The following is a 13,429-nucleotide window of genomic DNA, read 5'->3' as shown; positions in this document are numbered from 1 at the left end:
CTTTCGGGTCATGTGATAATAGGCTATAAACCACATTAATGATATGTATCATATACAAAATACTCGTAAAGGTTAAACATATTTAGTTTAATTTCATGTGTTGGTATATAAAATGTCATCTTAACAATTAATTAAAAAATGGTTGTTTCAAGTTTATGAAATTTCTGAGTAACTGTTCAGAGTTGAACCAAAGCACATACATGTTTTTTGCGCCTGTCACAGGTCAAGAGCCTCTAGCCTTTGCTGGTCTTGTATGATTTTTAATTTTAGTTTCTTTTATACATTTCGGAGTTTAGTGTGACGTCCATTATCACTTAACTATTATACATTTTTGTTACGGGGCCAGCAGAAGCACGCCTCTGGGAGTGGGATAGTCTCGCTGCATTGTAGACCCATTGTTGGACTTCGGCTGTTATCTGCTCTTTGGTCGGATTATTGTCTCTTTGACACATTCCCCATTTCCATTCTCAATTGTATTTCATGCTTTTAGGCAGTAGATAATATTCATTTATGGCACGAAATGAAATTAAGTGGAAGTTCGGTACTTTCAAAAGAATGGAACAAGAACAATAATTAAAATAGACAAAGATATTTGAATACACTTCGGTTGAAATGTAATACACATGCCTTAGAAATAAACTTCGCTAAATGAGCTGATAAAAACAAAGGATTGTAAAACAAGTAATATGAATAAAAGAAAACGTGTGGTGCATGTCAGTAAGACAGCTACTAAACGACAAAAAAATAGTTCTTAATCAGGGGTAGTTTATTTCAGCTTTTATAAGCTGCATGCATGCTATTTGGATGATGCTGTTTTCCACAAAATCTCACGAAATACATATGATGTGAGTGTAGCTATAAACGATAAAGCTACCATACAACTAAAACTAAAATAGAAAAGACCTAACTCGTCTCGAGTCTCGATAATTTATTGGATTGTTTGAATACTGTTTTAATGAAATTCTCTCTGATTCTTATGTACAGAATAATAAATTGTACAAATTAGAAAACAAATAAAATAGACAAGTTAAAACTTATCACCCCGAGAGTGACGTCATTCGAAAACAAAAAAACTTCTGAAATTTCCCTTTCCTTTAGTTTTCCTTTAGTTGTTAAAGCTGTCGGCTATGACCTACAAAATATATAACAACTTGTTCAACTGAACTGTTTCAATAAAACACATTCAAACTTTTTGCACGACAAAGGAGAAGGTCCGGTAAGGGCCGATTTTGGCCTCGAATTTCAGGTTCATCTCCTGAAAGATTTTAGACACTACTGCATTCGATTGAATTAGTTTTATGTGAAAGATTTGCACTGATTTAGTCATTAAAGACGCTCAAATTCAAGCTTAAATATGAAAATCTATCAAATATGCCATGATATGCCCATATTTTTGTAGCAGAAGTATTCTACTTTCCAATATTCAGCTTAAATATAAAAAAAGAAGATGTTGTATGATTGCCAATGAGACAACTATCCACAAAAGACCAAAATGACACAGACATTAACAACTATAGGTCACCGTACGGCCTTCAACAATGAGAAAAGCCCAAGTTTACATTTCAACAATTTTGTAAAACTTCTATATGTTGGGTCCAAATAGGGGTCTTACTGGACCCACTTCTTTACTCTTTGGTTTTGTTTCATCAGACTTTCAAATCTTCGGCATTTGTTTTAGAAGTTTTTGACGATTCGTTTGACCATATTGAAATAAAATCAACTAAAAACCGTCGTTAAATAAAACAGGCAGCAACGTGTAGTATTTAAACTCATATACCAGGATTGAAATTTGTTTGCACCAGACGCGCGTTTCGTCTTCAAAAGACTCATCAGTGTCGCTCTAATAAAAAAAAAAAAAAAAGGTTAAAGAGGCCAAACAAAGTACGAAGTTGAAGAGCAATAGTTTTTCCAAATACAACTAAGGTAATAAGTATGTTTTATTGGTATTACACATTGTATTTTCTTCATTACATAATGAAAATTAAAAACAAATTCTTACTTATTATACTTACCAAAAAAAATGGCAGTAATATTTATAAACAATTGACAGTATGAATGAATTTCTCTAACTATACAAATAACATAGCTACAAAATGTTTAGAGAAATAATATTTTTACATTAATATTAAAATACATACGAACAATATTTGTTGTTAAAAACCAATAAAATAAGTACATGTTCCACCATTTTAATCGTTTCTTTAGTGTTTATCAACAAACTTATAAAAACCACTAAATATGTACATGTACCATATATTAAAACAATAACAATAAATATTAAAATACATACCAACAATATTTGCTGTTAAAAAACATATAATATGTACATGTACCACATATTAAAACAATATTATACAATTACTGTCTTTTGATGAGGTAAATATGCGGTTTTATTGACTTTTGAAAAAATGATACTGAGGCCGACGGCCGAAGTGAATATCAGTTTTTCAAAAGTCAATAAAACCCCATATTTACCGAAACAAAAGACAGTAATTGTTTTATTCCATAGTCCGAGAGAAGAAAATGTATCTAATGACAAACATATACCAATTTTTTTTTTTACATGAAACATTTCACCATAACGTTGCATGTAAAAGCGCGTGACGTTTAGCGCGGTGAATAACACTTTCTCAGGTGAATATGCTTTTTTATTCAAAATCCAATTCATATAGAGAAACCTACTAAAATAATACCAATATGGAATAACATTAAATATCAAAACACATACGAACAATATTTGTTATTAAAACCCCATAAAATATGTACATGTACCACTATTTTAACTCGTTCCCTTGGTGTTCATATCGATAAACATATAATTAGACAGTTATCATTGATAAAGATATGTGACATTCCGTTTGTTTTCAGCTTTTTGTCATATTTAATGTGATTGTTTGTACAGATGAATGAACATGTCAGGTTAATCATAATTATTCTACTATTTTATATTCTAATCAGAACTAGTGTCCGTTTCATCTGAGGTGCTGGTTGTCTTGGGCCATTTCAATGTCCAGTGTTACTGTTTAAAAGTACAAATTCTAAAATGAAATTGTTTGGACTTTTGATGTTACAGACTTTGATATTTTTTATAGAATGTCACAGATTAAGACCAATTAGCAAGTCATTTTACCGTAAAGTTTTGAACAAATATTATGGTCCGAGACGAATACAGCAGCCCTCGTATAATTGGAACAAACGCAGACGTATTGGAGAGAATTTCAATAATTTGAGGAGATTTGGAAACATTCCTGGAAATGCCCCTGCTCCATATGTGAGTATTTTACATTAATCTTTCATATTAAGTCTTTTTCGATGAAGAATATTACTTCATTATTGAAACATAACATATTGATTAATAAATTGAGAATGGAAATGGGGAATGTGACAAGGAGTAAACAACCCGATCAAAGAACAATTTATGATACTTTATTTTTCATTAAAATACAAGAAAAATCAGGTGACAATTAGATTACTAGTAAGCGTTTCTCCAGTTTTGTATGTTTTACTTTTTTGATTCGAGCGTGACGTCACTGATGAGTCTTTTGTAGATGAAACGCGCGTCTGGCGTATATACTAAATTTAGTCCTGGTATCTATGATGAGTTTATTTACAAAATAGATTTATCTGCTCTTTGGTAAATAATGCTACCCCACCCCGAAAACAAAAAAATCTGTAGATTTGTGTTCAAGAGGTAAAATCTCATTTCATCTATAAAGACATTGCTAATTTTGAACCACTTATATTTGAAAAGGGAGTACAATGAACACTTATCTACAGAAGTTTTTATTTTCGGAAGGGGGGAAGGGGGAGGGGTAGTTCTATTTATTATATTTTCACACAGAAACTTGAACCAAGTTAGGATTTTTCTTTTCATTTTACTCTTCAACAAAAGTGCACTATTTGGTTTGATTGCAGTAATATCCCCTATAATACCCCCTCCCTCATACAGTTATGTTACATCTTTTACGCACTTTTTTTTGCAAAAAATATCTCCCTGTAGCTAAACCAAAGAATCTTGTATTACTAATTATTAAGTAGATAATTATTAAATTTTCGTGAAAAAACCTCAAGAAATTAAATGAAAAGTTTTAAAATACCGAAATTAAAACAAGCAACACATAAAAATTGATTGCCCAATAAAACTTCAGAATAACACAATTAATTTGTAATGCGTTCGATTAGAACATTAAATGCAAATTAAAATCTATGACTTAATTCTTTTACAGTGTAATTTCAACACCCTTTAGATATTCCATGCATAAAATACGAAAAAATAAATTAGGAAGGAGTATAACAAAAATTAGCAAGTTATACATTGTTGAGGAGTGCATTTCGGTACCAAAGGGCGATAATTGTGTTTTCGGTCAACAACCTAAAGCCAAAAGCGTCTTCCAAGCGCGTTCTGGTACATCAAATGCTTTTTCGTTTAACTTAATTAGAACAATAATAATTTGAAAAAAACCAACATGTGTTAAATTAAAGCTTTGTGCAGTCTTTAAAGGAACCAGTGGCATAATTCAAAACGTATATCCATTCCTACATGATTTTAGGAGAAGGTATCTTGATTTACACTTAAACGTCAAATGAGACATGGAATTATTTTTGACTCAATAACTATCGTTTTAATTTATCTAGTACTGCACAAGTTTGTCTGGTATATTTAATAAAATTTCTTAGCATTATATTTTGCGCAGACTCATATGCTGCTGTATATAAGCGTGCTATATAAAATAAAATAAGAATCATGTGCGATTAAGGAAAGGATCTCCCGCATGCAATGCCCTGATTTCTTGGCCGGGTTTGTCTATTATTCCGGTCCTTTTGGTTTTATCAGCTCGCTAAAGTTTGTATCAGGTTTTGGTTTTTAAATATGTGGTCTCGAGAGCATATGAACAGAATTCAGTTAAAGTGTAGTAAAATTGGTACAGTTTAATGTTACTAACATCTAAGTATAATGGTCGACAATAATATTTGTCATCTAGAACCGAACTTATTTAAATCTGTAATTATTTGTTTTAACAACATTTATCCACACATTTTATTCAGACACAGCCTAGTTGTTAACTATTGTTTTTGTTAATTTGCATCGTAACATAGCCGCTTTTAGGAAGTTAGGAAGTTAATTGAAACAAAATTCAAACTTATTCTGTAGTTGCTTTGTAAACAAGATATGGGTTTTTATCATTGTTGAAGGCCTTACGGTGACCTCAGAAACATATAATACATGTATTGAATGTCCCTAGTGACCTAAAGTTAATTAATTTTAGGTCATTTGGTTTCTGGGGAATAGATGTCTCATTGGCAATCATACTGGGTACTACATCTTCATATTGTAGGTTAAATGCAAAATATGCAAAAGAAGACGATAAAAAAGGGAAACAATCTGTTTTATCATCAAATTACCATCATGTATTGTAATCAAGTCACAAGTCGGTCAATTGGAACTAAACTTATACCGTTATATATTACGTTACTCGACTATTTGAAATAGTATACAACCTACATGGTTGTACTAACTCCTGATTACAATTAAGCGTAGAATTACGTACATATAGGTTCTTAGTATATATATCCTCGCTACCTGACAGCTAGATAAATAAAAACGATTTAATAAAAGCAAGCGCAAATATAAACTTGTCATTTTGGATATTTTTACAACATGTATATATAATGTCAACATGCGACCATGTTTATTGTTTCGGATTCCTATATAAATTTGATATATAATACCACAATAAGTTGACGCTCGAAGACAACAGGGCAATTATACTGTCAATCTAGTATTAACTGGATCACACCAGTAAGGAAGAGATCATTTAACTCTAAAAAAGGGGGGTATGATTTTTTCCTTAAAATTATTCTTATCCCCAATTTGATGGAAAAAAATATTTGACTGAATCAGATGACAATTAAATATTTTAAATGCATATTTTCCCAATATCTAAGTGTTAAATTTTGAAGAAAAAATTAATTCAAATGATAGCGTCGAAAAACTCTTCTGACATTAAAATTTTAAAATTATAATGACTGAAAACAAACCCTGTTGGAACTAATTGAAGGAAACTTGACTTTAAAAGTCGGAATTTGACTTTTCTGTTTGGAAATCATTAAGGCAAAAGGTATTCTCTTTGCTTCCCTCTTTTTTCAGATACTTTTAAACTTTTGGAATATTTCTCAACCGAAATCTTTAGTCGGAGGTTAACAATTATTGAATATTTCTTAATGAAAAAAAAGGTTTGCATTCTTTTAAAATATATAGATATACTGTTCCCAGATAAAACCACTTAAGTTAAGATATCTAATCGTAGTACTAATTCATCGTAGGAAAAGTAGAAAAATCCGTCCATTCGGCACAAATCTTAAGTTAAGCAGTGTTATGCATATCAGCCCAGGTCTCAGACTAGTTTATTAGCGGAATTGAGTAGACACAATGACATTAGACATTCATAATACTTTCGTTTACATAGTCCATTATGTGTGGTCTTCATGACGGTTATAAATTTAAATTACCTTGGTGGTACACAGTCACTTGTCTCAGAATTTTTTTCCCGATATACCTTAATAGTAAGTTATATATAGGAAAAAAATTCTGAGACAAGTGCCTGTGTGGCGGTACTAGTAAGAATAGAAATACAATGTATCTTCCAAGTCGAGAAAAACACCATGAATAAACAAATTATTAATTAAATAGTTACTCTTGAGCCTTCAAATTTATTATAATCTTTTTCTAGGATTTAAAGCTTGACATTTTATATAGACCGTATTTTGACCTATATATACATAGTTAATGAAGATGTGGTATGAGTGTCAATGAGACAACTCTCCATGTCCAAATTTAAAAATGTAAACCGTTATAGGATAAAGTACGGTCTTCAACACGAAGCCTTGGATCACACCGAACAGCAAGCTATAAGGGACCAAAAAATCACTAGTGTAAAACCATTTAAACGGGTAAACCTACGGTCTTATCTATATAAAAAAAACGAGAAACGAGAAACGCTTAGAAACCACATCAACAAACGCCAACTACTGAACACATATATATTGACTGTATTTTGACCTATACATATATATAGTCTTGAAAGTTGTTATTACGTTGGGTTGCCGTATCATCGGTATAAAGTCACCCCTTCATATGACTCTCATAGTCCATATCAGTAAAAATCAACTTTGTGAACGCCTCGGTGTGTGGAATGTTCTTGCTGTGTCGAAGACCCATTGGTGGCCTTCTGTTGTTTTCTGCTCTTTCGTCGGGTGCTTGTCCCTTTAACACATTCCCACTTTCCATTCTCAATCTTATTTTGAATGAAGAACTGCTAGTCACAATTTAAAAAGCGGCCTGGACCAGAATAAGTCAGTCGCTTAATTTGTGTTATATATTAATACGGCATTGTACTCAAATACACGTTTATTCTTTATTAAGTAAGAAGTAAAATAACTGTCACATTCAAACCATCAAATGATCAGTAAATTGTTATTGTTGCTTTTAGGGGTCGTTTGAATCCATTGTTGTCCAAAACAATTTGAGGTTAATATGACACCAAAGAATGATAACTACATCGTTGTATGTTATTCATTGTTTATATGTAATTGTCTCATAAAATGTCGTTTTTAATTTCATTTACTAAGATTTTGTCATTTTGAAAAAGGAACATAAAAAGTAATTCGACTAATATATTCCGACACTATGTATATTCATGAGTTTTATTCGATGCAACCTGCAAACAAATGAAAGTTAACAAGCACTGCACAAATGAAGACTAAAATGTTGCATTGTTTTTCTGCTTTGCGATGCGTACAAGTGTGTTGTGAACAGAGACTAACAAATGTTTATAGAAATGAAACAAATAATATTGTTAAAAAAAGTTGTTACATGTAAGTACCTTGTTCTTTTCCTTTCAAAAAAATTGCAGACGTTGAGCATATGGGTTCCACAATCGATAGAGCGGAGTCAATATTTCTTGATCTATCTGAATACTTGCAAGTTTTGAATGATAAGGTTCAAAAGGGGAAAAAATATACATCAAAAGTCGAGCTTGATTTTTTTAATATTCTATGCGATGTGTGTATCAAGTTTTTATAAACACATATAACAATGATAAAATATGATTTGTTCAGCACATGGTATGAAAAGTAACACTACAGCGTTGCGCACTCATTTGGCAAAATTATTACACGATATAGTGTGAAAGTACATACATATATAAGATTTTAATATATTGTAGTATAACTATTTTCTATTTATTTTTCAGCCAAAGATGAAATTGGACGGCGTCAATGCACGGGTCATTCCTATACAGGTCGCCAAAAAGGCCATCAAAGTTTGGAAAGAAACGGAAATAAATTTTGATTACAGTAAACGTCCAAGAATGTGTCCTAAAAACTTCATAGCTAAATGTCGTCAGTTCCCGTATTACGTTTTCAACGGGAAACCAACAAGAAAGTGTGTGACATTATGTAAAGGGAAGCCATGTTTTAAACCTTGTGTCTGTGAGTGCCTACCCAAGGCCAAGGTCAAATTCTCTAAAGCTTTAATTCCATATTTGTTGATACCAGTAGAAAAACAACAGCTTATACCTTTTTGTAATAAACATCAGACTGTGTCCTGTACAGCGCAGATTTATGGTGAATCTACAAACTATTTATGTGCTATTGGCTGTGGTGAAGGTGTATGTCCTTTAACCTGTAATTGTCAATGTGTAGCCGACAGACCAGGAAGAACCTTTATAAGTGAAGTTGTTGGCAATTCTAACAGTTTGAATGTAAGAAGAGAACTAAATTTAAATGAACAACTCAACTTTGACGCGGAGGTCGGACTTGGAATGGCTGTTGGTGGGCATATAGACGGAGGCATTCTTGGAACTGTTGGTGGTCATATAGACGGAGGCAGTCGTCGAACTGTAGGAGAGATGACCGATATTGGAAACGGAATAGTTTTTGATGGCCCTGAATTAGGCTTAGGAGATAATTTTGGAGCCAGTAATGGTGCTGTAGCTATTTTTGACGGCGTGCACCTTCCCTCCCCTAGACCCAGTAACCATGGTAATGGGGTTTTAATATCTGAGGGAGGTAACATTGTTGGAGGAGTTCAAAATATTGGTGGCAATAGAACAGCTATATGGGATGGAACAGATGGAGTTCTGCTCGACAATGGACTTCCGGTAATTGGCAATACATTTCCTCAACCGTTACATGGTATACAAGGTGATGCATTTGCTGAACCAATAAGACTGATATCGCCCATTGATGGTTCTGTAGCAGGTCCAATACCAGCACAAGAGCCACCAATCGCACCTCTTCATGGTATAGAAACTGAAACAGTACAAGTGAAAATCGATGTACACAGTCCTGCGGGTCCAGGACAGGGACTTGGAGCAATTGAAGGTCTAGGTGGTAATAATGGTCATGGTGGCATTGGTGGTCAAGGCCACGGTAATGGTGGTCATGGACATGGTCACATTGCTACACATTCAAATGGGGGCAATGGTCATAATTTAGGAGCTGGCGGAATACCTGTAGGCAATCCATTTGACATGGCCGCTGGAAATAATGGTGGAGTAGGCAGTCATGGAGCAAGAGGTACTAATATGGGCCATGGTTTCATTGATTTTGGTACAGTTAATGGCAATGGTGGAGGTCATGGTAATGGAGTAGGTCATCTTGAAATGGGCGGGGCTGGAAGTCATAATAATGGAGGAGGTCACACTGGAATAGGCGGGAATGGAGCTCATGGTGGTGGTCATGGTAATGGTGGAGGTCATTTTGCAATGGGCGGGACTGGAGGTCATGGTGGAAATGGTGGAATTGGAGGTAAAGGCGGGATTGGAGGTCATGGTGGAATAGACGGGGCTGGAGGTCATGGTAATGGAGGAGGTCATGGTGGAAATGGCGGAATAGGAGGTCATGGTGGAAAAGGCGGGGTTGGAGGTCATGGTGGAAAAGGCGGGGTTGGAGGTCATGGTGGAAAAGGTGGAACTGGAAGTAACGGCCATGGTGGAAGTAAAGGAGGACACGGAACTAATTCCGGGATTGGATCCGCAAATAACTTAAAACTTAAGATACCCGGATCTGGCAATAAGCCTGGAGGGGCCATTAACCTTGACCTTAGTGGTATACTTGCCCAACTGCCTTGTATGGGTCTTGGTGGTGAAGGTAACGGTATGTTAAATGCAGTGGGTGGAAATGGAATTGGCGGAAAAGGCGGTATAGACTTGTTTGGAGGTAATACGATGACTCCTACGGGATCAGGGTTTGATCTTTTTGGTGGTCCAAAGAGGTCGGATACTTCACCATTTGGTAAATTAGGAACAGTGATGCCATTCGATGCTTTTAATCTGGGATCAATGTCTTCAACCGGAACCGTTGGGAATAAAGCAGTTAAAGGGAATCCTGCTATGGATGTAGGAATGGCTTCACTCTTTTCACAAATGATGGGAGGCGGAAGTGTAACAGAGGAGAGCTGTTTACCAGGAACTGTTCTATCTTGTACCGTAACACCGGAATGGAGTCATACTCCCGGACTTCTTAAATGGTGTAATAACAATTGCCCTAAAGGCGTCTGTGATAGAGAGAGATGTAGCTGTACGTGTATGACACAAGATGAAATTCTACTTTCTAAACTTATGATCTAACTCGTATCATACTTTTCTATGGAATTATACATTCCGTTTAAAAATACCATTGAAAGTTCATTGTTCGAAAAAAATGCCATTCATTGATTATTCACTTGGCCACTCGATCTCAATTTAAGGTTGAACTAATGTCTGTGAAATCGGTCTTGATCGATGATTCTTTGAATTCAATATCGTTTAAATCAATTATCGACCATTGTGGAAAAAATGTATTGAATTGGATACTTCATTTCATGGTTTTTAAAAGTTCTGCATAAAACAATAAATTTTTATTTTATTCTTATCGCTTAAATAAGTAAAATGCCTATAGGTTCACATATACCCGCAAAAATGCGGGAAAATGATTTCATCCATGAAATCCAAGGACATAAGGACACTCACGAAAAACTTTGTACAATAAAAATAAAGAGACGTGGAATGATTGCCCGTGAGACAAAGGGCCTAAATGACTTTGATGTAGATAACCATACCAACCTTCTGCAATGAAGAAAACACTTACAGTTTAATAAGTCAATATGTATGTTATCTACAGATTGACCGTAATTTATACTAAAATGTTCATAATGAAGGAGTATTTTTATAAAGAGTCACTGTCAAAGTTGTTGTTTTGAGAGGTAAATGATAGACAAAAGTACAAAAATAAAATTTGAAAAATAAAAATGTTTTGAATCGTAAACATTTCCATTTCAATTTTTCATATAATGGATATCGGTATGTATTTGTTTAATAATCTAGCCAAATTCTTCCAAGTGAGGCGATATTCGGTATGAGTTATCTCCCCTTCATTAAGACTTTTTCGATAAGAGTTATCTCCCCTTCATTAAGACTTTTGCGATAGATTTATTGCTCGTCACATAATCTGTTCTCCTGATAAGTTCAGCTGTGACAATTTGTTTTTATCACATATCATTCTTAAAATACACGTTGAAACTTTTTAAGGACTAGTGTTTTGTTTAGATTTTGTGCAAATGAAGTAATTGGATGCACTTGATGTTTCATTGATGAATACAAACTACATGTACACCAGAAAACTAACACATTAAAAAAACCAACATTATTATAAGTGACTTTTCGATTACGTAGTCTTTTATGTTAATCATATTAAACTCATTTTACTTATTTTTAAAATTTCTTTAAATTTAACTAGAAAAGTATTAATCTAGAATTTAAATTCATAATAATTTTCTGCTCCGGATACGAATTTTACCAACAAAACAGTATAAAACAAATTGTAAGCAAGGTTTTCGGCTCTCCGAGCTTATCCAAAGGCATGTCTGCTGAGTTTATGAGCTTGGTCTTTGCACGGAAGAGTTGCAACAGTACATCAAACCACACCAATCAACAACGCTAGACTCGTCCAAGAAAATAAACATACAAACACTTACAACGAAGAAAAGCATTTGGTCAAGGTAGACAGTTTGTACATGCACATATAGTGGTGATGCCCAAACAGTTGCATACAATCACCACATTCGCCTTTTTATAACATTAACTAGAAAAATAATACACACACTTCGAAACCTCAACAAGATACTATCTTTTCCGTGATGATCGAAGCCAATAAATAAAGGAATATAAACGTTTAAGGTAGATCATAGGTATATGTTCCTCGATATAGAATTTTCTTATACTTTGCCAAAATGAAGATTTTACTATGCTCTTTTCAAAAAATATAATAAAAAGGATGGGTCACCGTGCTATTTTTAAGCAATGAATCGTTGAAAATTGCCTAAATGTGCTTAGAATGATCATGAAAAAACACAATTTAGTGCATAAAAAGAAATCTATGAGATAGAAGAGTTATCTCCCCTTAAATGGCTCAGTTGAAAAACTTGATTCTTAAACACAAATAATAGGTATTTGTTTAAATATTTTGGATACTGCAATAAATAAACAAGTTTTCTGTTTATAAATAAACAGTCTAACCAATACAGTTGCACATCTGTCTACAAATTTGCAGATTTGGGTAAATAACTTGACTGATTGTGCACTGCGATAGTACAATCCAAGATGGCGGTATACCATGAATCTACCTTAATTAAGTAAAAATAATTGAAGTCAAATAAGCGACAATATGTTTGTCACCCAATTCGACATCTCCTACAATCTTTATGTATGAGGATCGGACTAAGCTCCACTTTGTTTTCTGAAAAATCCTTCGCAATGCTTTTTTTCAGATATTCTAAAACTGATCCGTGTAAGCAAAGTATAATTTGCATACCAAATATCATCGGCTTAACATTAGCTGTTCATCTTAAACTGATCTAATCACAAACTAATACATGTAAACTAAGCAAAAGTTTCAAAGTCGATAGACCATGACTGAGGGGACAGTGTCAATATTCTCAATTGAAAGGAAATGTGCTAATGCATTTACATTGGTCTACCACTAATGGTTACCCTTAAACTGACATAATCACAAACTTATACATGTTAACTAAGCAAAATTTTAAAAGTCAATATACCATGACTAAGGGGCGGAGTCCGATAATCTCCATGGAAATGAGATGTGCCAATGGTTATATAACTGCATACAAAATATCATTGACATACCACTAGTAGTTCCGTCAAGCGAGACAAAAAAATGATAACAAACATCTAAAAACAATCTTAAGTATATACATTATGGGATTTTCTCGTGTTTGAAGGCTTAAGTGTAGCATATAATTGCTTTTATCCACTCCATTTGAGTTTTTGGGGATAGTTGTCTTATTGGCAATTATTTCACATCCAATTAGCTTCACATTAGTGAAATTAGAAACATTGAATTTGAATTAAAACGTGAACCTTCTCGTCCT

At 33.7% G+C, this 13,429-nt stretch overlaps 1 protein-coding gene across 2 annotated transcripts; it reads left to right on the top strand.

Annotated features, from left to right (window-relative positions):
• Positions 1–2,948: 2,948 nt before the first annotated feature.
• Positions 2,949–10,914, top strand: LOC143052457 (uncharacterized). 2 transcript variants are annotated; one of them, XM_076225501.1, is made up of 3 exons: positions 2,949–3,271; positions 8,253–9,900; positions 9,955–10,914. In XM_076225501.1, the coding sequence occupies exons 1-3, from the start codon at positions 3,044–3,046 to the stop codon at positions 10,629–10,631; spliced, it is 2,553 nt and encodes an 850-aa protein (XP_076081616.1). In that variant the 5' UTR covers positions 2,949–3,043; the 3' UTR covers positions 10,632–10,914. The 2 variants fall into 2 exon arrangements, with proteins under 2 accessions (XP_076081616.1, XP_076081615.1); XM_076225500.1 differs by having other exon boundaries at positions 8,253–10,914.
• The last annotated feature ends 2,515 nt before the right edge of the window (positions 10,915–13,429 follow it).

The sequence above is a fragment of the Mytilus galloprovincialis genome, chromosome 11 (assembly GCF_965363235.1).
Source record: "Mytilus galloprovincialis chromosome 11, xbMytGall1.hap1.1, whole genome shotgun sequence".
Lineage (NCBI taxonomy): Eukaryota > Metazoa > Mollusca > Bivalvia > Mytilida > Mytilidae > Mytilus > Mytilus galloprovincialis.
The sequence above is the reverse complement of the archived record's forward strand: the minus strand, read 5'-3'. Positions and strand labels throughout refer to the sequence as shown.

Coding starts and splice junctions, on each gene's coding strand:
- LOC143052457 (XM_076225500.1), top strand. CDS start 3,044: ATGAAATTGTTTGGACTTTTGATGTTACAGACTTTGATATTTTTTATA. Junction 3,272..8,252: donor GAAATGCCCCTGCTCCATAT/GTGAGTATTTTA, acceptor TTTATTTTTCAG/CCAAAGATGAAATTGGACGG.